At 41.2% G+C, this 25853-nt stretch overlaps 1 protein-coding gene across 3 annotated transcripts in view; it reads right to left on the bottom strand.

The window, feature by feature from the left end:
* The window catches only part of PLCL2 (phospholipase C like 2), a 217978-nt gene that overhangs the window by 21087 nt on the left and 171038 nt on the right, over positions 1 to 25853 (bottom strand). For all 3 annotated transcript variants that reach the window (XM_075586902.1, XM_075586904.1, XM_075586903.1), the window contains exon 5: positions 12343 to 12418. In XM_075586902.1, coding sequence (XP_075443017.1) covers positions 12343 to 12418 — 76 coding nt within the window. The remainder of the gene's footprint in view (positions 1 to 12342; positions 12419 to 25853) is intronic.

The raw sequence follows: 25853 nt of genomic DNA, 5'->3' as shown, positions 1-25853 counted from the left end.
AAACATATGGACATGTAAAAGTAGTCCCAAGGGGTATACAGGCATACCCCGCTTTAAGGACACTCACTTTAAGTACACTCGCGAGTAAGTACATGTCGCCCAATAGGCAAACGGCAGCTCACGCATGCGCCTGTCAGCACGTCCTGAACAGCAATACCGGCTCCCTACCTGTACTGAAGCTGTGCGCAAGCGAGGAGACTATAGAGCATGTTACAAATGTGTTATTTACATCAGTTATGCACGTATATGACGATTGCAGTACAGTACATGCATCGATAAGTGGGGAAAAGGTAGTGCTTCACTTTAAGTACATTTTCGCTTTACATACATGCTCCGGTCCCATTGCGTATGTTAATGCGGGGTATGCCTGTATATACATATGCACCCATGGACTCATAAAATTACACAAAAACGTAAACAAAAAACACACAATAAAAGTTAATACGTCATTGACAAATTACTAATGATGAATAGATGCCCTAGCAAGAGATGTTATAAAGTGAATATAATTATTTATTAAAACATCGCAACCTACTAGGATTACAGTTGGGTCAGAGCTTAGCGCGCAGGACCCAATGTATCACATGCCAAAACCTCGTCCATATTAATTAAAAATAATATAAAAGGAATTAATAAAATTTCAAAAGAGCAAGAGATGAATATTAACAATGTAATGAATAAACAAATAAAACATCGCAGCTTGCAATATTGACACCAAAAGTTCAGAGTGAACCTCGCAGGCCTTTTTGGGATATTAATGGAGATATAGGAAAAACCCTTTAAAAAACACATATCGTATTGGCACCCTAAGAACAGTGGGAACCAGACATTACTTCAGAAAGGGGGCCAACTCTATCTGCTCATTTACCCTCCAGGTGATTTACTCCCCAAAGTGTAGATCCAATATTGTTCCCTTTGGAGTAGGAAATTGTCCCTATCCCCCTCCTAGGATCAATGGATATTACTTCAATTCCCCTAAAACTTAAGGTATCAACTTCCCCTTTATGGTATGTCAGAAAGTGCTGAGCTAAATTGTGGATTGTTTTGCCCTTTTCTAGGTTCAGTCGCGCATTTTTAATCCCATTTATGTGCTCACAAATACGCACTTTAAGGGGTCTGGTAGTTTTCCCAACGTATAGTAATGGACACGAGCAATTGATAACATATACCAAAGGTAGTTAGACAATTAACAAATTGATTCACAACATAATCATTCCCATTTTTGCTGTCATGGATCACCTTATCTTTGCTCATATGTTTGCAAACCACACAGCTGCCACATGTGTAGTTGCCAATGGATTTGACAAGAAAATTGCCACTTATAGATACACTTTTATTATTATTATTAGCCTTTTTTAAGAGCACTAGGTGCCAATTGGTTCTTGATATTCTTGGCTTTCCTAAAGGCCAATTTGGGCCTACAGGACAGAGTTTCCTTTAAAATAGGGTCCATTTTAAGGATGTCCCAATGTCTATTAAGGATCCCTCTTATCTTATTTTCTTGTGTACAAAAGCCTGTCACAAATATTGGTGTATCACTACAAACATTTTTCTTTTGTACTAATTTTTTGGATTTTGGAATAAGTAGTTCTTTTCTAGAGAGTCCTCTACTTTTCTTAATAGATTTATTTATAAGTTTCTCGTCATATCCCTTTTCCATAAATCTAGTAGCAAGACTTTGAGTTTGTGTATCAAAATCAGTGATTTGTGAGCAATTCCTACGGACACGCAGCATCTGCCCATAAGGAATATTGTCCAACCAGAAGATAGAATGGTAACTGTTACAGTCCAAGTAGGAATTGACATCTACTGTTTTGAAAAATGTTTTCGTAGTGATGTTATTATCCTGGATAGTCATTTTTAGGTCCAAGAAATTAATTTCTTTGCTACTATTTTCCCCACTGAAAGCCAGATTTCTATCATTGTTATTAATGCACTTAATGAATGACTCTAGATCATCTTGCGTACCTGACCAAATGATCAAAATGTCATCTATGTACCGCCGGTAATATTTAAGATATTCCCCATAAGCATTATTGTTCCAGATAACATCAAGTTCCCACTTTCCCAAGAACAAGCCAGCATAGTTGGGGGGCAAAATATGTCCCCATGGCCTTTCCAGTGGTCTGGAGATAGAAATGTCCCTCAAAAGAAAAATAATTGTGATAAAGTATAAAATTAACACTATCTATGATAAATTGCTGTTGTAAATTAGTTAGGGAATTATCAGTGTGCAAAAAATAAGTGATTGGTTCTAAACCCTGGGTGTGAAGTATACAAGTATAGAGAGAAGCTACATCTAAAGTGACCCAGATGACGTGCTCTTCCCATGTAATATTTTCTAAAGAATTAAGTACATCCATACTATCACGTAAAAAAGAAGGTAGTGCTACAGTAAGTGGTGCTAAAAAATAATCAACATATTGTGATAAATTCGCAGCGATGGAATCAATCCCAGACACAATGGGACGGCCAGGGGGATTATCTAATGTCTTGTGTATCTTTGGAATATGATACAAAATGGGAACTCTTGGACACGCTTTATACATATAAGAGAATTCTTTACCGGACAGTAACCCCAAGTTAAGTGTTTTACTCAGGAAATCTTTAATAATACATTGATATTTCAGTGTGGGATCACCTATCAGCTGTTCATACAGTAGGAGGCACGATCATTGAGAATGCGATACGCCTCTTTGATGTAATCCTCCCTATTTTGCAGGACAGTACCACCACCCTTATCCGCTTGGCGTATAATAAGATCACCATTTGAATGCAGTTCTTTTAGAGCTCGTCTTTCTTGGTGACTTAAATTGCCACTTACCTTACATAAGCGTTTGTTTTTACACATTAACTGTAGGTCTTTTTCGACAAGTTTACCAAAAAGTTTTACATAAGGACCATTGGATTCATGGGGATAGAATAGACTATTAGGTCTATAAGATGTATGCATAATGGTTTTAGCATCGTCACTTTCCAAATAGAGACCCAGAAGATCTTGTAAGGTGTCTCTATGTTGCGATACTTGTGATAGTCCAAAGTCCGAGTCATTGGCATTGTCAATAGCCATGACTCTACTGTTATCTTCCACAAGTTCCAGCATATCATAATAGAATGATGAATCAGCATTCTTGGCCAGACCCTTTGCACTGCCATCCAACAAATCATTATTAATGGTAATCGATGGAGTGAAAGTATCCCCCATGATCTGTATGGATTCTTGTATACCTTCACATGATTTATCATATTTTTTTTAGAGATTTTAGCAAAATGTCTTTTCAATGTAATTTTGCGTATATATTTCTGTAAATCAACGTACATGTTAAACTCATTTGGTGGACTGACCGGGGCAAAATGTAATCCCTTATTAAGCACTTGAATTTGTGCAGGTGATAGAGAATATTGGGGGGAATTACTTGGAGGGACAGCGCGCTCAATATCATTATATTTTCGCAACTAATAATACCATGGAAAACCTGAACAACAAAACAGTCAAATAAGCTAATTTTCAGAGCACCCTGCGAGGTTTTAGTATACAATGCTCTGATTAGTATACAATGCTCTGATTAGTATACAATGCTCTGATTAGTATACAATGCTCTGATTAGTATACAATGCTCTGATTAGTATACAATGCTCTGATTAGTATACAATGCTCTGATTTTGTTTCAGGAAGTGGACGTACAACGCTCTGGGGGGGTGTTTCAGAAAGTGGAAGTACAATGCTCGGGGGGGGGGGTTCAGAAAGCGGAAGTACTACGCTCTGGGGGGGGTGTTTCAGGAAGTGGAAGTACAACGCTCGGGGGGGGTTCAGAAAGCGGAAGTACTACGCTCTGGGGGGTGTTTCAGGAAGTGGAAGTACAATTCTCGGGGGGAGGGTGTTTCAGAGAGTGGAAGTACTACACTCTGGGGGGGTGTTTCAGGAAGTGGAAGTACTACACTCTGGGGGGGTGTTTCAGGAAGTGGAAGTGCAACGCTCTGGGGGGGTGTTTCAGGAAGTGGAAGTGCAATGCTCGGGGGGTGTTTCAGAAAGTGGAAGTGCAATGCTCTGGGGTGGGTGTTTCAGGAAGTGGTAGTACAAGGCTCGGGGGGGGGTGTTTCAGGAAGTGGAAGTACAACGCTCGGGGGGGGTTCAGAAAGCGGAAGTACTACGCTCTGGGGGGTGTTTCAGGAAGTGGAAGTACAATTCTCGGGGGGAGGGTGTTTCAGAGAGTGGAAGTACTACACTCTGGGGGGGTGTTTCAGGAAGTGGAAGTGCAACGCTCTGGGGGGGTGTTTCAGGAAGTGGAACGCTCTGGGGGGGTGTTTCAGGAAGTGGAAGTGCAACGCTCTGGGGGGGTGTTTCAGGAAGTGGAAGTACAAGGCTCGGGGGGGGGGGGTTTCAGAAAGTGGAAGTACTACGCTCTGGTGAGGGGTGGGGGTTCGGAAAGTGGAAGTAGTAAGCTCTGGGGGGGAGTGGGGTGTTTCAGGAAGTGGAGGGATTTAGAGGTACCAGGAGCAAATAGGGACAGCATTATGGAATATGAGGGACATCTGTGATAACTATTTCATGAGAGGTGGAGGAAATGTATCCTTTGATTATTATGAACAGGAAATAGTTTAACTTTCAGTGGTATAAACTGCTAATGCTACCATTACTAGCATGTACTAGTACTAGTACTAGTACAGATGTGCACATTTTTCACAGATTCATTTGCTTGATTTTTTTGACAAACATTAAAACGCTGAAGCTCACATGTCTCTGTTATATACTGTAAATTTCAGTAAAGTTCTAGTGAAACTTGCAGAATTCTGAGCAATGTGAACGTGACATTTAACAGAAACCCGTTAAACGTTTTCTATACGGTACTTTAAGAAAACTCTACCTATCTACGTTAGATGTTTCATAACACAATTTGTCCTCAGAAAATATACTATTGTCCACAACACTCCATATTTTTACGTCTAATTCTTATTCAGCAAATTCAGTGGAATTCTCCAGTTCTGTTCCTGCAAAAGTTAAACTCAGACAATGATTATAACTAAAGCTAGGCACGATGTGTAATCTTCCAATATCACCTAATATCAGCTCTCCTTACTTGTTTGCCTTTGGCAATCAATAGAGTTGTTAAAGAAGCTAAATATTGTATCTATGTTTGTATATCAATATTAACCAACATGCTTATTTCCTTGTTTTTTTTGTTGTTTTTTTAACATTCTCTTGTTGATCCCATATCTGATTTCACAGTGTAATTTATCTTTGTAATCCTTATTATCCTTCATCAACCATGCTACAGCTAGTCCAATTATTCTCAATGCTTGTTTCAATATAAGATAATTGTTCCCAAAGGCATATTCATCTCGGCTGTAATCACACTTATCACTTGCCAGCTTAAACTTTAAGAACAAGTCACAGCTTTCACATAAGCAATAGACATATAAAGGATTTAGAAGTAGTAACAAAATTCTGCTGATAAGAACATTTCCCAAATGTTTACTTCAGTATTAGGTGATACCATTTTTATTTGGAGAATTAAACTAATTAAGCACTGTAGTGCTGTATGCCTATAGCTGGCACTCACAATAAGTGCCTATATAGGACAATCACGCTAGCCTAGATGACCAACTGCAAAAGTTACCAACAAGAGGCAGAAGAACCCACTAAAGTGGGAGGGGGACCATATGATAAAGTGTCCCTAGAGCACATAACCCTGCATACAATGACAAAGCAGGGAGTGTGGTGCTAGTCATTGTATGCAGGGTTGTTTGCTCTAGGGACACTTTATCATATGGTCCCCCTCCCACTGTAGTTGGTTCTTCTGCCACTTGTTGGTCAATTTTGGGGTTACCATACCCTTAGCCATCTGGGCTAGCGTGACTGTCCTACACAGGCACTTATTGTGAGTGCCAGCTGTAGGCATACAGCACTACAGTGCTTAATTAGTTTAATATATTTTTATTGCTCTCATTGATTGATCATCATTATTTTAATGTATATTCATTACATTTAATTTTAACTTTATCCCATTCGCATTACTATTTGGACCTCAGTTCAGAATATCACCAATCACTCATATATGTGACAGTTATACATAGGGTACTTTCCCCTACACGCATTGAGTGCATGCCATAGGGATATTTTCCGTTCGGGTGTCTGTGCTTCGTCTGGATTTTCTTGTTTATGTGTTCAATTAGCCCTCCCTAGTGCAACTGCTTGTTTGATGACCTCCGGCCATCTTAGGTAGAGCGGGTGTCTTTTCGTATATATCTAATCATTTTTTATTTGGACTAACAATTGACATAATAGGACACGCTTGCGAGAGTTCTCTCTCTCTCTCTCTCTCTCTCTCTCTCTCTCTCTCTCTCTCTCTCTCTCTCTCTCTTCCTCAGGTTAAGTGTTGCTGACCTGGGGAAGAGAACAGAACTCTCAAAAGATTGTCCTATTATATCAATTGTTAGTCCAAATAAAAAAGGGATCACTAATACTGAAGTACTCACTTACTCTGCACTACTGCAACTGGGCTAACACAGCTATATACATTTAATTCGTAAGGTCTGACATACAAACTGATGGCACAGCATGATGTAAAAGATACTGTAAAAACATATACTAAGTACATCATCTCATCAATTTTACATTGTGTCTAGCATCAGTTTAGCTGGCTGTGGCCCTAGTGACATGGAACATGGGACATTTGAAGCAACCAGAACCTCTTGTGTGCTCTGTCAACATGATGTAAAAAAGGCCATAAGAGAGAGAGAGAAAAATGTATTGTTTATAGAAATGGTTAAAAAGTTCGGGGCAATGAGTTGCCAACCAAAATGCTCCACACTGAAAATATTGTTTTTTCTTCAAATAAATGCAGCTGTGTACAGAATTCTCCTAAACAGACCGAACGTTTTCTTTTGTAATAACTAATGAGATCACCATCATTAAAATGTATACAACAAAAATTGGGACGCAACCAGATTTACCTACTTAAAAATAATTAGGTTTATTATTCTTCACTGCTGTCTGACTGCTCTATGGCCGACAACTTGCATTACACAGCCGGGCGGAAATTCCAGATTATCCATAGTTTTCGGTTGTACTTACCATCTGTCTAATCCACGAAACAGAAGTTACTCTTCTTTTGCAGATTTCTAAAAGGATTAGTTTAAGTAGAATATGACAGCTGTTGCAAATGCATTGGCAAATTTCACAAGCCAATATGCATGAAATTTATATTTTTGTAGATCTACTGCACTTTCAACTACTACCATGAAAACCTATTGGACAATATGTAGGTTGTGCTTAAAAATATCAGTGGAAATATAGAGGTATTAGACAGTCCTCTCTACACCAAAAGGGGTTATGGTAATTTACTGGTATCACAAAGTTTAATGTACTTTTAGACTTTGCTTTAGCAAAGGGAATGTGCTGGGAAAGCATTTGAAACCCTCCACAGTGACAAGTCAATGAAGATGATGGCGATCTGCAGACACTCATTCTGGAGGGGACATCATAAAATACACTTTAAACAGTATTCAAACTGATATAACATGTCACATCCTAATCGGACTAATACATTTACCAACCCTTAATTAAAAAAAACAATGTCATGCAAAGTGAAATACTGTACAATTCTGATAGTCCAGCACCATTGGGACTTGAATGGTGCTGGATTGTTGAATATTCCGGACTATTGGGTGTCACTCCTAGCAACACCAAGACACGTTAACTTCACCTTTTTACACGTGTTATACAGTAGTATAATATTTAGAAAGTGGATATGGATCTTGTCCTGTTTTCTTTGAAATAGCACATGTGGTGGCCATCCACAGGGAATGATAATCAGGTACAAGCGGAGACCAGGCAAAACTTGGTCCAGGACCCTCAGAATGGTCTTCCACACAGCTCAGGGGGGCTCCAAATGGTCTGCACACTCACCCTACGTGTCTCACTCAGAGGAGCTTCATCAGGGATAATTTTCTATAATTCTATGTGCCTCTCTCTTCTTTTAACTCCTTCTCCGGTCTCGCCGGTATTCTGCATGGATGGCCACCACACGTGCTATTTCAAGGAAAAAGGGACAAGATCCGTATCCACTTTCTGACCCAGGGTGGTGCACATGCCTGCACATCTAGCACTTATGTAAGTGTATTACTTTTGATTATCTGTTTATAAAACGATCTATACTATCTGTGTCCTCTCTGTTCACATATGGGTATCACCCCATCTTCCTATCCTGTTCCTGAGGAGTATCCACTAGTACGCATTGGAAGAAATCCTCTATGAGTTGGTAACTCTGAATAACCACAACGCTTATTTTCAACTTCTCAATTGTGAGTGAGATACTTTTCAATTACCATCACAGCCCTGATTTATACGTTATTGCACTATTTTGTGTTTCTCTTCTTTTTCCACATATTTGGGGAGTATTTGCGCTTCTGATCCCTTGCTTCAGTGTGGTGTACAAATGTTACCCTAACTAGACAATATGGCCGCCTGATAAATATTGGAACAGGCGAGATTGGCAGATTTTTTTTATCATCATTGAATGTAAACATCTATTTGTTTTTTTCAAACCTTTGGAAAAATTGGTATGGTATGCTCTGAGAGTAAAAAAAACCACTAAACAGACCTAGATTTGACAGCATAGTGGACCACTACAAGATCCTTTCCGTTACGCTATATGAGCAAGTGATGGGGTCATAATTAACCAGGTTTTATTTTAGTGCCTCACTAACAGCTTTCACAACTCAATAGAGATGTAGTAGGCAACCTAAGATACGAACAGTATACGCACTCCGTTACAGCCTGGAATCATTTTAAAGGGTGCAAAACTAGTACGAAAAAGGGCCCCAAATTCATCAAAGAAGAAAATCCATCAATTAGTTTTATTTATTTTTAGCTCCAGTTTTGTTGCTGGGACATTTAACAGAGTTCCCATTGTGGTTTTTTGCAGCACCATGAGGCAGACTGGGAGGATTTGCTCACAGTTGAGAGCTGTTTCTCTATTACGCTACACACCAAAGAATCTCAACAGATCTAACCAATGATACTGTATTTGACAACAGTCATCACTTCGGGTAACTGAAGGGTGCACCTCCAATTTTTCAGGTGCAAAGGCAGAGCATTCACTAGCACAAATTACACCACTTGTATGTTAATCATATAATAATCAATGAATAAAATAATATTATTTTGGTTGTAACATTACTTTTTAAATGGTCATTATGATTTTTTTCCATAGATCGTAGGAGATGGTACACAAGATTTTCAAGGCTTTGCAATTCTTTTCAGTAGAACGGTGTTGAGCAAACCTCAATAGATTTCCTCAGCACATCAGAAAAAGGATGTTAAAACTCTATACCAGGGGTAGCCAACTCCAGTCCTCAAGAGCAACCAACTGGTGAGATTTTCAGGATATCCCTGCTTCAGCACAGGTTTCTCAATCAGTGGCTCAGTTGAAGACAATACAGCGGCTTCAGATCTCTGCAGGCTTACTGCAGACAGATAATTACATTATTGGAAATATCATGTTAACATAATTAAAAAGGGAAGCTCATCTGTGCAGGGATAACAACATTATTAGCTATTATTTTTCTTATTACAAACCTGGCTGTGTTTCACAGATTAGTGTCCACACACAACTAATTGTAAGCCCCCCTTCTGGGTAAAGCTGCCCCAATCGCCCAGAGCTACTAATTCAGTGTGCAGGGGGGGTAGGGGGGGTAGGGGGGGTAGGGGGGGTGGGGGTGGGGAGGGAAAAGAGATACAGGTGTTTGATTAAGATAAGGACGAGTATACGTTCCCTTTCAAATGTATCTGTTTCTTTCGATAAGGGAAAGAAAATGCAGTGTCATACAAAAGCAAGTTCAAGGGAAGAAAAGAAGCATATACTTAAATGAAAATGTCCCTTTGCCATCAATGTCAGATGTGAAAGGAGGCAGGAACACGGAATGGAACCAAAATCATTTTGGGGTCCACAGCAACATCTTTAGCCCACCTCAAAATGAGGATACTGTAGCACAGGGGGGCGCAAACTTTTTTCCCTGCTCCCCCCTGCCGGCGGTCCCCTCACTCCCGCGCTCCCCCCCCCCAACCCCAACTTACCCGCGCTGCGGCGTAATGACGTCACGTTGCCATAGCAACGTGACGTCACATGACCTCGCGGCGTCATTTTGACCCCGCATTGCCATGGCGACGCAGGGAGGAAGCCGCCGGAGCCACGGTAAGTTAGGTTTACAGAGGCCCTGCAGCTCCCCCGGCACTTCATTTAAGTGCCTTCGGAAAGCACGCGGGGCCTCTGTAAACCCCGCGCCCCCCCGCCGGCAGTGTCGCGCCCCACAGTTTGCGCACCGCTGCTGTAGCACACTGCAGACTCCTGACCTTTTAAACAGGAGGTGGAGAAGGAATGATACTCTAGGACAGAGCTGCTGTTTTTATGGATTTTATCAGTTTTTGAGGAATTCTGACCAACAAAATGGATTAACAAAACACAGAACCCCAGTAAGCTCTTTTTGAGAACCCCTGAGCCCCCACAAAATATATATATATATGTATATGTGTCAAAATGGAGTGCTATTGAGCGTGGCATATGTATACAACAGACGACAGAGAAGCCCAATGCTACATCCAACATGACAGAAATACACAGTAAAATACTTATATATTCTCTTGAAGTAGGGTCATTTAGTTTAACCCTTTGGCCAAAGCGTTGTTCAAAATGGAGTGCTATTGAGCGTGACATATGTCAAAATGGAGTGCTATTGAGCGTGACATATGTCAAAATGGAGTGCTATTGAGCGTGGCATATGAACATATGCCACCCTCAATAGTACTCCATGTTGACACATATACATATATATATATATATTTTGTGAGGGCTCAGGGGTTCCCAAAAAGAGCTTACTGGGGTTCTGTGTTTTGTTAACCCATTCTCAGCTGTTCCAGCTGGTGGAGGTTAGTGGCTCCTCATTCCCAGGTTTTACGCCGGCCCCTCCCCACTTCCCTAGTTTGCAAGTGCCTCATTTTACTGGATATAGACCCACTGTGGTCTTTCTCCCTCCTAATAGAGGTAAATGAGAATTTTAATCCTAATAGAGGTATATTAGTATTTTATCTGGTAGTGTTAGGCCTTGCGAACAGGTGTCTGCCTTGACGTGGCTCACAAGCTTACAACGCTTTGGCCAAAGGGTTAAACTAAATGACACTACTTCAAGAGAATATATAAGTATTTTACTGTGTATTTCTGTCATGTTGGATGTAGCATTGGGCTTCTCTGTCGTCTGTTGCAACAAAATGGATTGCAAGATATTTTGGAGATTTTACGGATGTCTGCACTCGTCCGGGACGCAGTCTCCTCTTTTCGTTACCCAGAGGCCTAGAAGGCGCAGAACTCCAGGCAGAGGGAAGGCTGCGTGCTTGTCACAGATGCTGTTTGGCTACTTTAAGTGCAAGGCATTGTGGGGCAAAAGAATCGAGGACCCGGCTATGACTGACCGGTGCTGCCCTTCGCACTGCCAGCCAGTTCTCCCCCTCCCCCCCTCGCACAGCCGGCAAGTCCCCGTCCCCCACTAGCTCAGCCGGCCAGTTCTCCCCCCCCCCCCAACCTCGCACAGCTGGTCAGTTCCCCCCCTCGCACAGCCGGCCAGTTCCCCCCCCTCCCCCTCACTCAGCCGGCCAGTTCCCCCCCCCCCCCCCCGGGGGGCAGGGATCAAAAAGGGGTGTGCCAGGGCCAGTTTCAGAAGAGGAAGGGGATGTGACTTTGTAAATGATTGCTATAGAAACAAAAAAATGCTTGTTACATTATAATACATATACAATTTCATTCAGAGTGCTTTTTAAGAAAATAAAAAAAAATTCTCATAATACAGAACTGATTTTTTTTTTTTGGTTTTTAAACACATGTAGGATATTGCTTGGTCTGCAGCTTTAAACTACTCTTGTTGCACAATAAATTAGAAGTCAAACTAAACCTATCCTATGATATTCTGGAACCAGCTACTCCTTTTACCTGTGAAACCACTGATTCTAAATACACATTTGCCAATATTCTGACCCTATTCTACACTAAGTTGCTAGTCAGGGCAGCCTCTCTCAGCCACTTCTAAGCAAAGCTTCCTGAAGCATTTGCATAGTGGAATTTTTACATACATTAGTGGCTACAATTTGAATAATGTAGGAGATCGATCATGCTGGGGAAAGGATTGCCTTTGTTTTACTGTAATGCTCTCACTCCGTATGATAGCAACACCTCCTTCCATTCTACATTGTGGGATTATACAGCGTATACTTGGCTTCTATAAAAGAGTTAAAATTACCATACAAAGGTTAAATAACAAAAATCAAACGGCATTGCTCAGATTGTCACTTACCAGTCTTCTGACATTGTACTATCTTCTCATAAACACCATCAGCATTCTCAATTAGAGTCTTGCTGCTCAGGATTATCTGTGGATTAAAGTGTTGCATAACATTACAAAATAAAACTTAAAAAAAAAGAAAACACAGTACAGTGTATAGCATTAATGTGTAGACTATTTTATTAAAACTATCTTCACAAATCTGATAGTTATATTGTATTGACTTGGTGCTTCCACTCAATATTCCCAACTTGTTAATGAATTGCGTAGAGCTGGTTAGTTTTCTACGACTGCTTGCCAGTGGAATGTTCAGAGATGGGTTTCATTGTTTGGATGTTGCTCCCATTGGGTGAAGCACAGACCCTTCAGTTTAGGAATCTGGAGATACTTCTAACTATTGCTATAAATGTTGACATACTTATTTTGAGCATATATCTGAGCTACATGAAAAGGTGACACGGTCTTAATTAGTCCTTTGCCACTTATCACATTTAACTGCTAGCAACCATGGAACTTAAACATGGAGACCTACAGTATATGAATTGTAAAAATACTTCTTTGTCCGACATACATTTTGACCATATTTATTATGATACTTATGGTGTATAATAATATTACAATGTTGTCACACCGAGAAATGGGTTGCTCATTAAAACTGCATTTTTTATGTACTGCCTGCTTAACATCTCCTTTTGGTGAACTAGGCCTAGGTATAAGGACTTTTACCATTAATAATAATAGATATGATATATATGAAAGTGAATATATTCATCAAAAAATATAAAAGATTTATTACGCAAGAGAGATTATATATATCACACACACACAGGGAGAGAGAAAGCGCAAACCACATAGCATAAACCTGGATAAAATTTGGTACAAAAATAAAAAAGACCCACAATAGGTACACTTACAAGGATCGCAGCTAAAAATCGTATGCGGAGATAAACTCTCATATTGGAGGGATGGCCGGCAGGTCCAGTGTCAACCGCAACAAGCAGCACTTTTCATTTTTTTTATTTGATACACTTTATTATTGTGCGCTTCTCATTTTGTCAAAGGTTGTATTATACCTATCCATTGTCAATATTTGTCACTTGATCTATGGTTATTCAAAATAGCACTCTATATATGTTTAACCTTTTCACTCTCTATAAGGATAACGTGTAAAGTGTGGAGCATTACCGCAGCAAATCAGAAAAATGGATCAAGAGGGTACTCCATAAAAAAAAATATATATTTATTGGATCACATACATTAAGATCAAAAGCGAGGTAAGAGATGCACCTACGCGTTTCACGAATAATACTAGAATAATACTAGATCTTTGAACTACATTAAACCAAATATATAGTGTATATTCGCACCCGAGTCAGTATTCTGTAACGCCGGATTAAAAACATGAAAAACGAATAAAAACTTAAGTTAAATAAAAAGATGAAATACACTTTGCATTTGAGAAACAAAAGGGAAAGGGAAGATATAGACTTCAGAGTATAAGGAACAGCGGCTTTTTTTGCATAAATGAAATGTACATAGGTGACTAATCATGTGAATCAGGAATTAATCATGTGAATTTAGGAAAGGCAGATAATACTGTAGGTTTTCATTTTTTTTCCAACCCAGGGAGACAAGTCATCTTGAAATCTACTCAGAATAAAGGATTTTATTTTTCGCAACTAGATTTTATTTATTCTTGAGATTCAGGTTAACTACAGACTTTACAGCGGCCGTTCTTTCAATAAAATGAAAAGCTACAAGTCTATCATTTTTTTAATCTTAGCGGTATCATTTAAACTTAATATCTTAAAGGTAGGAACAAGAAAAAAACAGAAATACACAAACACATTTAAAGCAACAATGCCCCTACCTAACCCTCCCTTTTCGTTTTGTTTTACAGGATGGGAACTACTATGGGGGTCCCCGGGGCTGAAACACGCTATATTCAATTCTGGGGACTCCCAGTTTCAGAGATACTTAACGGTGAAAGTGACAGAATAAGTTCCTGGTTTCTCGCTGGGATGATGCTGCCGCTTCCTATTGTCTGGAGTGCTGAGGGAGATTTAAACTGCTGGTACTTTCACTAATAAATTTTGGGAGCCGGGGTGTCCCTGAAACTTACAATAGAGTGGTTCAGATCCTTGAACCCCCATTTCTCCATCCTGTAAATAAAGGGTAGGGAAGGAGGTGGGCTAATATAAAAATCCAGAGCAGCCGAGATTGTGGCTTTAAGATATTTACATAACACATATCCAGTACAAATACTGTAGAGAGAAAAAAAAAAAAAACAATTACACGCTAAAAGAACTACTGTATACACAATGTCACATCTTGAAAGCAATATATTTTTCAGGCTTAATGAGACAGGTGGATCAATGGTACTAGTCAACATGATAGTGATAAGGTTAAGAAACTAATTAGGCACATGATGGGTATGAACGTAGACATCACATGTCACTTTAGAACTAAAAACACCTCCACTTTCCCCACAGGTAGAACATGTTTTTATGAGTGTAATTGTGCAACTAGAAACATTGAATCATAAAAAATGATTAAAATATTCGAACTAAAGTCTATGTATAGTACCCATTATGTATGTGTGCATGCCAACTTCCCTTACTCTAGTGGGAGAAACTCAATTTTACAATCTCTCGTACAATTTCTGCCCAATTAGCTAACTCGCAGACTCACTGACTCACTGGGCCAGTGTCTTATCAGCCCAGGCACATTTTCATTGCACCTGTTCTTTCGTGCTCTGTAGCTCTAATCTATTTCACTGTAAGTCTGCTCCTCTGAGGCCGATTAGCGCTGTCTAGCATCAGGGGAAAAACACAGATGAGGCATACTGTAGCTTTGAAGTATAAGGTTCTTGACCAAAAAGATAATTTCAATAGAATAATCTTGACTTCCAAATTCCGATGGTCCTTGTGGAAGCTTATGAAGTTACTTAATCTAGTAATGAGTGAGCCTGCATTCTGATAAGTGAGGCCGGCCTGTGTGAAAAGCAAAGTGCTTGTCTAGGCTTTTTGCCCCCTATAGATATGCCAGAGCAGCTTCACTGAATAGGTGGTAATCCGCTAACATGGTGCATTAGGCTGGCGCCATGGTACCGCAGACCGTGCGGAGGCGTCCGCGCACTGAGCAAACAGACTGCCTTAAGGCAGTGTTCGCGCCCATGTGGTGTGCGGGCGTGTGCGCGCAGAAGCGAGAGGGGTTGCGCATTGTGCAAGAAATCAATTCAAACTGATTTCTTGGCACGACAGGCCGGTCACCGGAGCGGTTCGCCCAATGAGGGCGAACCAGCTCTGTGACGCCCCTAGGCACGCCCCCCACAGCCCGTCCACCATGGCCAGGAAAAGCACCCGCTTACCTTACAGCCTTCGCACGCCTTCGCGCAGGCATAGGCACCATGGCCCCAGCCTTAGAATAGACAGAAGCAGATCAAAAGAGGTGAATTTAAAAAAAGGTCAGATAGGAAGCCAGCACTCGTGAAAAGCACGAGTATTATTAAATAAATGAAACGAGAACAACACTTGACTCATCTGAATTATCTGGTAGACCTTGTGTTCTAAAAACCAAGATTAGCACATTGTATTCCCATCAACATATACAGCACCCTTAAATCTTATTAATAATAATAATAGCATGTTCTTGTATAGCGCTGCTAGTTTTACGTAGTGCTTTATAGAGACATTTTGCAGGCACAGGTCCCTGCCCCATGGAGCTTACAATCTATACTTTTGGTGCCTGAGGCACAGGGAGATAAAGTGACTTGCCCAAGGTTGCCAGGAATTGAACCAGGTTCCCCTGCTTCAAACTCAGTGCCAGTCAGTGTCTTTACTCACTGTGCCACTCCTCCCATGCTTCTCCTTCTCTCCGTTGTCACATCTTCCACTATACTCCTTGGTAAACTGCCTATAACCAACATCTTTCTTCTTCCTTCTACACTTTTTAATAAATAAATGAATACCTTAATAATTCAACTAACTTTAAAATGGGAATCCTAATCTGTTGCCTTTTCTTGAAGCCCTTGCTTTTTATATAGCCTTACCAAGCCCACTCACTTGTTTAAATGTTGTTTTCTACCATAATCTACACCGTATGAGAAGGAGTTTCATCTCCTTACCGTATGTTGTTTTTGAAATATTTTGCATCTACTTCCACTACTTCTGGGTGACCTCAATCACACAGATTTCCTTCTTCATCTTTATTTCCACATACCATTCTCTGACATTCCTACTCTTCCACTAAATACAGGTTCTATACCATTTCCTTCGTTTCTACCTCTTGCTAATTAGCAAATATCCCCGTTTCTACTCAATACACGTTCATTGAAAATGGTTTGGATGCTCAAAAGACAAAATATTACTACAGTCTTGTGTGTGTACATAGGCACGGCAAATCAGAAGTTTTGATCAAGCTTAAACTGAGACTAGGATAACCTTGGCCTTTCTTTCTTCCAGTCTAGTATTTTGTAGGGCAGTGTAAGAAAAAGTCCATACCAATGCAAGTGGAGTGGGTGCAGTTCAGGTCAGCATGAAGGGAGAGCAAATGCCAGGATATATACAGCTAACGGCATACAAAGAGGATGGAAACCTTTAACCAGAATCACTACTCCATCTTATGATTCCCCAATCAATGAAAACGTCGCTGTTTTTAATGTTCCTTCACATCCTACAGTTTCCTCCCTACCGGTGTTTTTCATTTCTTCTGATATTTTTGCTATATTCTTTTGTTTGTTTTTTTTTAAAGATTGTTTGAAACATCTGCTTTTCTTCTCTCTCCTCCGTGATTATCTCGCGATTTCCCCTGGGGCACGCAGCCTGTGCCTTATGTCATGCATATTTGACCAATTATTATTTAACATTTTTTTAAATACTGTAAAAACTTGATTACAGTAGATTAAATGTGCTGATAAAAGGTCAACTAAGACTACAGTTGTCTTCAATTACTTCAGTAGGCGTTTCCATGCAAAATACCCCAATTGTCACTATCACAGTTTAACGAATACACCCTATAGTTCAAATGACAATATACTCCTGTACAGGCATACCCCGCATTAACGTACGCAATGGGACCGGAGCACGTATGTAAAGCGAAAATGTACTTAAAGTGAAGCACTACCTTTTCCCGACTTATCGATGCATGTACTGTACTGCAATCATCATATACGTGCATAACTGATGTAAATAACGCATTTGTAACAGGCTCTATAGTCTCCCCGCTTGCGCACAGCTTCGGTGCAGGTAGGGAGCTGGTATTGCTGTTCAGGATGTGCTGACAGGCGCATGCGTGAGCTGCCGTTTGCCTATTGAGCGAGATGTACTTACTCGCGAGTGTACTTAAAGTGAGTGTCCTTAAACCGGGGTATGCCTGTATTATGTATCATGCTTAAAGAAAAAAGAACTGGATTTCTTTCTATCGTACAGGTTTGTGTTTTGAGTAAGATCATTAGGCTGTGTAAGAAGTGCTGGACTGAAATCAAATGAAACCCAGAGAAGATGGCATTCCTGTGCAAGCATGCATGGACCACTGGCACATATCAACTGAGACGGATCATCTCAGAGGCACTCATCTTCATTGCAAGTGTCATGGGTGTGCCTGGCACCATTTGTGCCTTGTCACTCTTGCCTGTACCATTCATTAGTGTACCTACTAAAATTGCAAAGCCTTGCAGCATGTAGTTATTACATATCATTTTTGATATGGTTAACAGTGGCTAAATATATAGCACACTATTGCTGACTAATGTTTCTAATGAAGTATTAATTGTGATAAAACAATGTACTATACATTTTCTTGAACCATAAGCAATTTCAAAATATAAAGAAATGCCAGTTAGAGAATGGTGAAGTTAAATATAGTGCCAGGCAACATGATATACCTCAAAGGCAGCATAATGATATTTATTATTTTGTACCCAGGAAATACTTGAAAACTAGAGGCGATGCTCAGTGGTTTTTTTTTCCCCATGGCAAAATATGTTATAAAGGGACGTTGCAGCCGTGGGTTGTCCCCTCCAGTTCATTTCATAATGCCGACACACCGTTGAATACTGTCCCACTCCTTTCCTTACACTGGGAACTAGTAATTAGCACTGTCATTAGGCAGCTGAGGGGAAGAAGCTACGATCCACACCTGCAACAATCTCCACTCCCTACGCTTTGGGGAGAGCGGGCTGCTGGGGGGGCTGCTGGAGAGGGCAGGCTGCTGGGGAGAGCGGGCTGCAAGTGAAGTCCCCGAGTGCCACCGGTTGCCCACTAATTATATACGTGTACCAACACCATAAAGCAAAGAAAGAATGGTACCCCATGTGAAGAGCTAATGGGTAATATTTAACTATATGAATGACAATAAAATTAGAGGATTATTCTTTGCAGCTTTTAGGGTTATCGCAGTTTCAGTCACACAATTGATGGAAATAACAATTTAGTATGTAATGCAATTATCATGTGACTGTATGTCACAAGAGGCGCTGAAGGAACCTGTGCCTGTAGAGCTGGAGAAGGAAGAAGAGGTGGCAAAGGCCAAAGAGGAAGTTAGGCCACTAATGGCACAGAAGCATGAATCTCCTGTTTTGGAGCCCATGCTTTGTGCTCACATGTATCCCAAGTAGCTGGAAGACAGATAAAGTGTCACAATGCCATTGGAGTGGGCACAAACTCTTCCAGTGCCATTGGTTTCTCAGAAATCTCATAGGGTGTCCACTTAGACAGATCTGACAGGTGACAGAAAACTATTTGCCAGAAAGGCAGTCAGGCAGCAAATGGAGGATATCCTGCTAACCCAGTAAGAGCTGCGCTATCTGCACAGAAAAATGCTGAAAAAATGGGTGACAGTATGGAGTCTTTGTCTTTAAACTCAAGACATATCATTCACAACATTTACATCAGCTCAATATGGCAAGGAATAATCTGAAACCACCAGGAATAAATGCTGCCAGAAATGCACTTTTCTACTGAATATCTCTGACACTTCTGCATCTCTGTCAGCATTAGTTACTGTACAAACGTCCCTGCTAGAAACAAAAGAGACGAAGCTAACAAAGCATGTCATCTGCCACCTTCTAACCTCCCTGGGAATATATTAGGTCACACCAGCTAACCTCCTCTTAAATATTTTAGGCCAGTAGTGGCGGAAGAGGTGGTCAAGACAACATCACAGTTCAGTAAATCTTGTCCCTAATATTTTTTATTGGTATTTAAACAAATTCAGGGAAATCTGAATTCCAATACATACAAGGAATGTCATAAACCAGACGGTCTGAAAATAGGCTCAACTTGTTGCAGATATACATCACCATTTAAGTAAAAGCACAACTCCACTTAAGGGGGCACCAAAAAACGTTAGTCAGTTTAAGAAGAAACTATGATATACAAGTCATTTTGTTAGACAGGAAAAACCAGAAGGAAGAAAGAAGTCTTACACCGTGCCGAAACCGTGGTAAAGTCGGTGTATACACCTGAACTCTGGCGGTAGCGAGTTCCAGACCTCTAAAAAGACAAATAAGGTGCACTCAGATATACAAGGTGGAGTGAAATATCAATAATCAGAACTGCATATGGACTAAATGCAACAGTGTCAATGTGAATTAGTAAACCGTGATGTGAAGAAAAAAAAGGGGGGACACAAAGAACTTCCCTTCTGGTTGAGGGGAATGCTGCTGTTCAGTTTGATGGCTCAAACATTACCATTCTGGAAGTATAAGAAGGAAGAAAAGGGCAAAACTCTCATGGTGTGGTATTTAGATCAATTTAGTGGTATAAAGGGGCGAGGGGGGTAATAAAAGCACGTACAAAAAAAAGAGACATTCAAATAAGCATCTTGTTATAAAAAACGTAAATCGTGTACATCAGAGTAAACTCTCACGCTGACACAGCCAGAAGGAGGCAGCAACAGAAGGCAGGTAAGCGTGTAGTCACCAAAGTGTAGGTGCCGACTCGGGCGCAGGCAGTCCCTTGTCCAAGCAAGGTAGACTCACATCAACCCCCAGCCAGGATAAATGGTGACAGAGGGCAGGTAAGCAGGTTAGCGGAGTAATGCAGGTGAGTGAAGTGATGCAGAGGTTAGCTCCGGCACAGGTGGATACCAGTCCAGGCTCCAAGAGCGTCAACCACTCCTCCCTTGTCCGGGTGAGTAAGTGCAGATGGAATCGCGGGATGCGATCATCCAGCACCGAAGCCTTCACAGATGACGTCACCTCCAGTGCTTATATAAATAAGCAAGTCCGTGTTGAGTTGTATTACTTCAGAGAACTCGCCTTAGTACCAATGGAATGAGTACGATAGTAGGCAAAAAGAGTACACAAACTAAATCCAACACGTTGGCTTGGACTGGGACTGCCTGCACCAGAGTCGGCGCCTACACTTCGGTTACTACACGCTTACCTGCCAGACATCTCAAGCTGCACATGAGAAGTCCTGCAACATAGGGTCTAGTACCCTTGGCACAGAGGCGGACCCCACTGAGGACCTGAGATCATAGCCAATATCCCTCCAAAGCATCAAAAGAGACTGCAGATAGGCAAGCCCTTGGCCTTGCAAGTTTTTAAAAGGCCATAATGGCCAACTTGAACCCAGCACGGAAGACCACTGGAAGCCAGTGCAGATCGTGCAGGATGGGAGTAATATGCTCAAAGCGAGAAACACGCCACAGCATACGAGCTGCAGCATTCTGCACAAGCTGGAGCCGCCGTGTCTGGCAGACCGGTAGTCTTACATTAAAGGCATTTCTGTCCATAGGGGGGGAAGGAAAACTTTACCTCCCCAACTGATACCCCATACGCGAAGATCAAATCAAGTGTATGACCGTTCTCACGTGTCAGGCCATACACAAATTCACCAAATGCCCTGGATCCCTTAGTATCTAAGATTCATAGCCTCAGTATTGCCTGACTTGTTCAGGTCCCACTTGTTGAGGTCCCTCAGCACCATAGAGTGAGGGAACTCCAGTAATATGGGAGTGACCACAAACTCCTTATGAGTCAGGACATTCCTACAGTATCTTAGATTTGTTATGTACTGTACATTAGTATGGGTTTAGGAGAACCTGCTGCATAATGACATAGATGAGTGTTTTGAATGATTTGATCTGTAGTTTTGAAACGGTCTCTCGATCTTCAAGCTAACAAACTAAAAAAAGGGCTTTAAAAATAATTATATCCCTACTTTATTTTGCTGCCTCTTGATAGAATTAGAAAGATATTCAGTAATTACACTGTATATATTAATGCTAGTAAGGTTGATGTGGGTCTACTGTTAAACGCACATATTAAATCACATAAAAAATACTGTAGTTTGCAATGTGTACAAGACATTTCTCATGGATATGGAGTTGCAATTACCATTTAAAGGTTACAAAATATGTCTGAAACAGTTTTCATGAGAACAGAACTTTTTGACAGCAGTCAGGATGGCACGAATTTACATGGCTCCTGTATGAGAGTCGTCTTCAACAATATTTTGGATTCCAGGCATCTCACAGTTCTCTGGGGGTATCAGTGTCTCTGTCACTTGTGGCTCGGTAATCTTGTTTTCTCTCTCGGGATGTTATACATCATCTCATATGCATCCTTTCTCGCAGGGTGTCCTCAGCAACAGATTTTTGTACTTCCTAACTTTGCCGTCTTATGTACAGTAAGATCATGCAAGCACCATTTGATGTTCAACTAGTGACAGAACACTCACCTTCCTGAATTCACTGGCATTCTGATTCTCTGACCTCACTATAGTCTTCTAGTCTGGGCCAGTCAGTTATTGTACTTAATGTTCAGGTAAAGAGAAAATTCAGTTAAACAGAAATACTGAACTTTTTAGGCTCAGTAATTGGGAATGCATTCCCCCCTCCCCCTCAATTTATTTTTTATTAGATTTTCAAAGGTAGAAGGGGTACAGAAAAAAAAAAAAAAAAAAAGGGGGTGGGAAACCAGGCTGAAAACGTTATGCTCTTTTACAAATAGCGTTGCAATTTAGTTATTTTCAAATAATACTCTTAATATTTCTTCATTCCTCCTGTTGTAAACTCTGTTCTTGGATGAACTAAAAAAAAAAGAGGGGCCAAAATAACATACAGTTACCATGGGGTGGGAGGGGGTGGGGCGGCATTGGGGTGCGGTAGGGAGGAAGAGGGTAAGGTCAGATGGTTGCAAAACACTAGAGAAAAGTGTTGGGGTACAGAGATGGTCTTGGGTAAAATCATGTTCGCTCTCTGCCAATAGCTCGCCTCTCAATTGATTTGGATTTTAGCCTTTTTTTTAATTCTCTTTGGTTATACAAGGAGGGTTGTACTATCATCAAATGTTGAGAGGGCTAACCATGGCCCCCATATCCTCGTAAATGAATCAGTAGTATCGTTGAGCCCTGCCGAGAGTTTTTCCAAGCTTAAGACATACCATATTTTCTCTATTACCGAGGATGGTTTAGGAATGGGGCCCTGCCAGGTGCCTGCAACAGCACATCTCATTGCTGAAAATATGTGGTTTATTAGTTTATTAGTTTGCCATGTCTGAAAGAAGTGTTGTCAGGTTTTTTATGTTGCAAGGTTGCCCAGGGAGAGGTAAGAACCTGGAAAACTAAAGTTGCACTGATGAGGTTCAACACATCGACCCACTGGTGCCTGTCTGGTTACAACCCCAGAAGCAGTAGCGAGTGCTGCTTATTCTATTTATGTAGCCAAGATGGGGTCAGATACCATCTATATAGCAATTTATAGCTATTTTCTTTTATCTTTGTGTTGATGAATATTCTGTAAATGGTGTCTCATACAGTATATCTGATCAATCCTGCAGCACCAATTGTTATTAGGCCTTTTTACAATGGGTTCGACCTGCACGATCTCTTGAATTGTGTACTTTGCTGTGGTGCTCGTATGCTATACTGACTATTGAGGAGATGTCTAATTTGTGCATATCGGAAAAACTCACCGTCAAGGTATACGAGAAGCTTCTTTCAGACATACAAATGGGTTAATCCTTGACCCTACCTATAAGAGATGTGTGCAGAGGTATGCAAACGGAGACTGTTTTAGGGTGAAATTATATCTTGGCGTAATTGAGCCTGCTCCTTTATCCAGGCAAAACACACAAAAACAACAAAATAACAAACCCCTATCCCCTTGTAAGGGCTAACTTACTTCCCCAGACCCTAGCTGCAGGACTGGAGAGATATTCCCATTATCAGCCTATCACCCCAAAGTCTCAGGAGGTACCTTAAGCAGGTGGCCCTCCATGTCAGTCTCTGGCAAGTTCCTGGGTCTTCTGTGTCCAGGAAATATGTATCTGGATCTCAGCACACCTTTGTGCTCAAGACAGTGTCTGTGTGCAGGCTTCTCTGCTTTCCTGTGTCAGCCCGATTGTGAATTCAGGAATCTCTCTTCTGTTTCCAACAGGAGGCTTTTCTTAGAGCTCTAATGTGGACAGGTGGAGTCTGGTTGATTGCTTGTCTAAATCTAGCAGGGAGCTGTTTAATTGCAGAGGCAGTTTCTCTTAAACAGTGATAAGTTCCCGTTACACTACCAATACATTTTGAGATCTGGTAAGTCTGTTTTTATCCACCACCTACTGTACATTTTTTCTATGTGAAGCTATTTTAATCAGTGTGCCCTGAATAAATACTTTATGTGTTTCCCATATACCCAATGTCACTTCCAGTGTGTTATTTGTAGAAATAAAAGGTCTAGCTCCTGCTCTGTGTTACTATCTCTGGATTTGTCAGGAGTTAATTATACAACCTCAATGATTACAACTGGGGAGGTCTCAGGTGTCTCTCTACCGGACCATGATCAGACCAAATAATAGGGTGTATCTTTGCAGAATGCAACAGTGGGAACGCCTGTCTATTTATAAATGTATAGTCTATTTGTGATGTGGATTAGAGTAAAAGGAGTAGTCTCTGCGCCCTGGTCTCGGGCTCCTCCAGGAATCTTGCAAAGAATAGCTCTTAAGGAATGAGTTGAGGTATGTGGCCATTGTTTTTTCACATAGGGATCTTGGCAAGTTTACCTGTGTTGCTGATCTGTCTGTGATGTTCAGCGGTATGTTGAATTCTCCTCTGATTATCAAATATTGTGAGGATTGGACCTCGGCTCCGCCCTCGTAATGCGTCCCGTGACCTGCTGGGTGACGCCCCTCACGCGTCAAGCGCCACAGTACTCCTACCAGGACCAGACCTAGACTCCGCTTCCGCGCCGCATCCCGTGACGCAGCAGAGGATGTCACACTTCCCACTTCACGTCAGTGCCGCAATACTAGGGGCACTCAAGGGGTTAATGCTGCCAATTTCTCCACAGCTGTGATACACCCTGCCCCTGCCTATCAGTGGACAGCCTACATCTAATTATGCCGGGAAGAGCCTTCTCATTGGCTTCCTGCTCTTTATATGCTTAGCCAGCCCTGAGGCAAATTGGCTGAGCATAAACCTTGTTTATGTTTCAAGTGCTTGCCACTAGTAGCCTGCTGCCCTGCTATTTTCTCTTGCATTCTGCCTTGTTTACCTGTTGCCTCAGACCTCAGCTTGTACCCAGACTTCTACCTTCTATGACCTCTGGACCTCAGCTAAGCACACGACCATCCTGACCTCTACTCCTGGACACCGGCTACGCACAATGACCATCCGACTTCTCCAATCCCAGACCACTGCGAGTATCACGACTAATCTGACCTCTCCTACCCTGACCCAGCTACACGACTACGACTCTGCAATCCGGACGCGGTTGTTGGTCGGTGTACTCTAACATCCCCACCACAGCCCTGCGGTCCCGTCCTGTTTGTGGTGAGCACTCGTTACAAATGTACCTTTCAGCTCTTTTTCTAAAACTGCAAAAAAAAAAAAAAGGAGCATTCAGGCTTACCAGTGTGACCTTGCAGTCTTGGATCCTTCCTACTAGTGTTATATATCTCCCGTTTCTTTCGCATTTCTTTCTCTCCAGTATGAAGGAGATGCTGCAGTGAAACTATATTGCCACCCCGTTTTGTTTTCTTTACGCTAGATGAAGCCAGAAAAACCTGTCTCTACGGTTTATCTATACATTTTGGAAATGATTATTGGCTAAAGTGTGTTTCCTGGAGCACTACTACAGTATGGTTACAAGTCTCCTTTTGTAGTCTGAGAAGGCTATTTTCTTTTTCTGAGGCTGTTAAGGCCTTTTACATTGTGTGTAATTATTGAATAAGCCATATTAAAGATGTATGTATGTATGTATGTATGTCTTTATTTGTATAGCGCCATAAAATGTACATAGCGCTTCACAGTAGTAATACATGTCATATAAATAACAAATATAAATAACAGATCATGGGAATAAGTGCTTCAGACATACTGTAAAAGTAACATTAAGGAAGGAGTCCCTGCTCCGAGGAGCTTACAATCTAATTGGTAGGTAGGGAGAACGTACAGAGACAGTAGGAGGGAATACTAGTAAGTGCGTCTGCAGGGGGCCAAGCTTTGTGTCATGTGTCCATGATTATCCAGTGCTACTCATATGCTTCTTTAAGCAGATGTGTCTTAAGGTGGGTCTTAAAGGTGGAT

The sequence above is a fragment of the Ascaphus truei genome, chromosome 2 (genome assembly GCF_040206685.1).
Source record: "Ascaphus truei isolate aAscTru1 chromosome 2, aAscTru1.hap1, whole genome shotgun sequence".
NCBI lineage: Eukaryota > Metazoa > Chordata > Amphibia > Anura > Ascaphidae > Ascaphus > Ascaphus truei.
The sequence above is the reverse complement of the archived record's forward strand: the minus strand, read 5'-3'. Positions and strand labels throughout refer to the sequence as shown.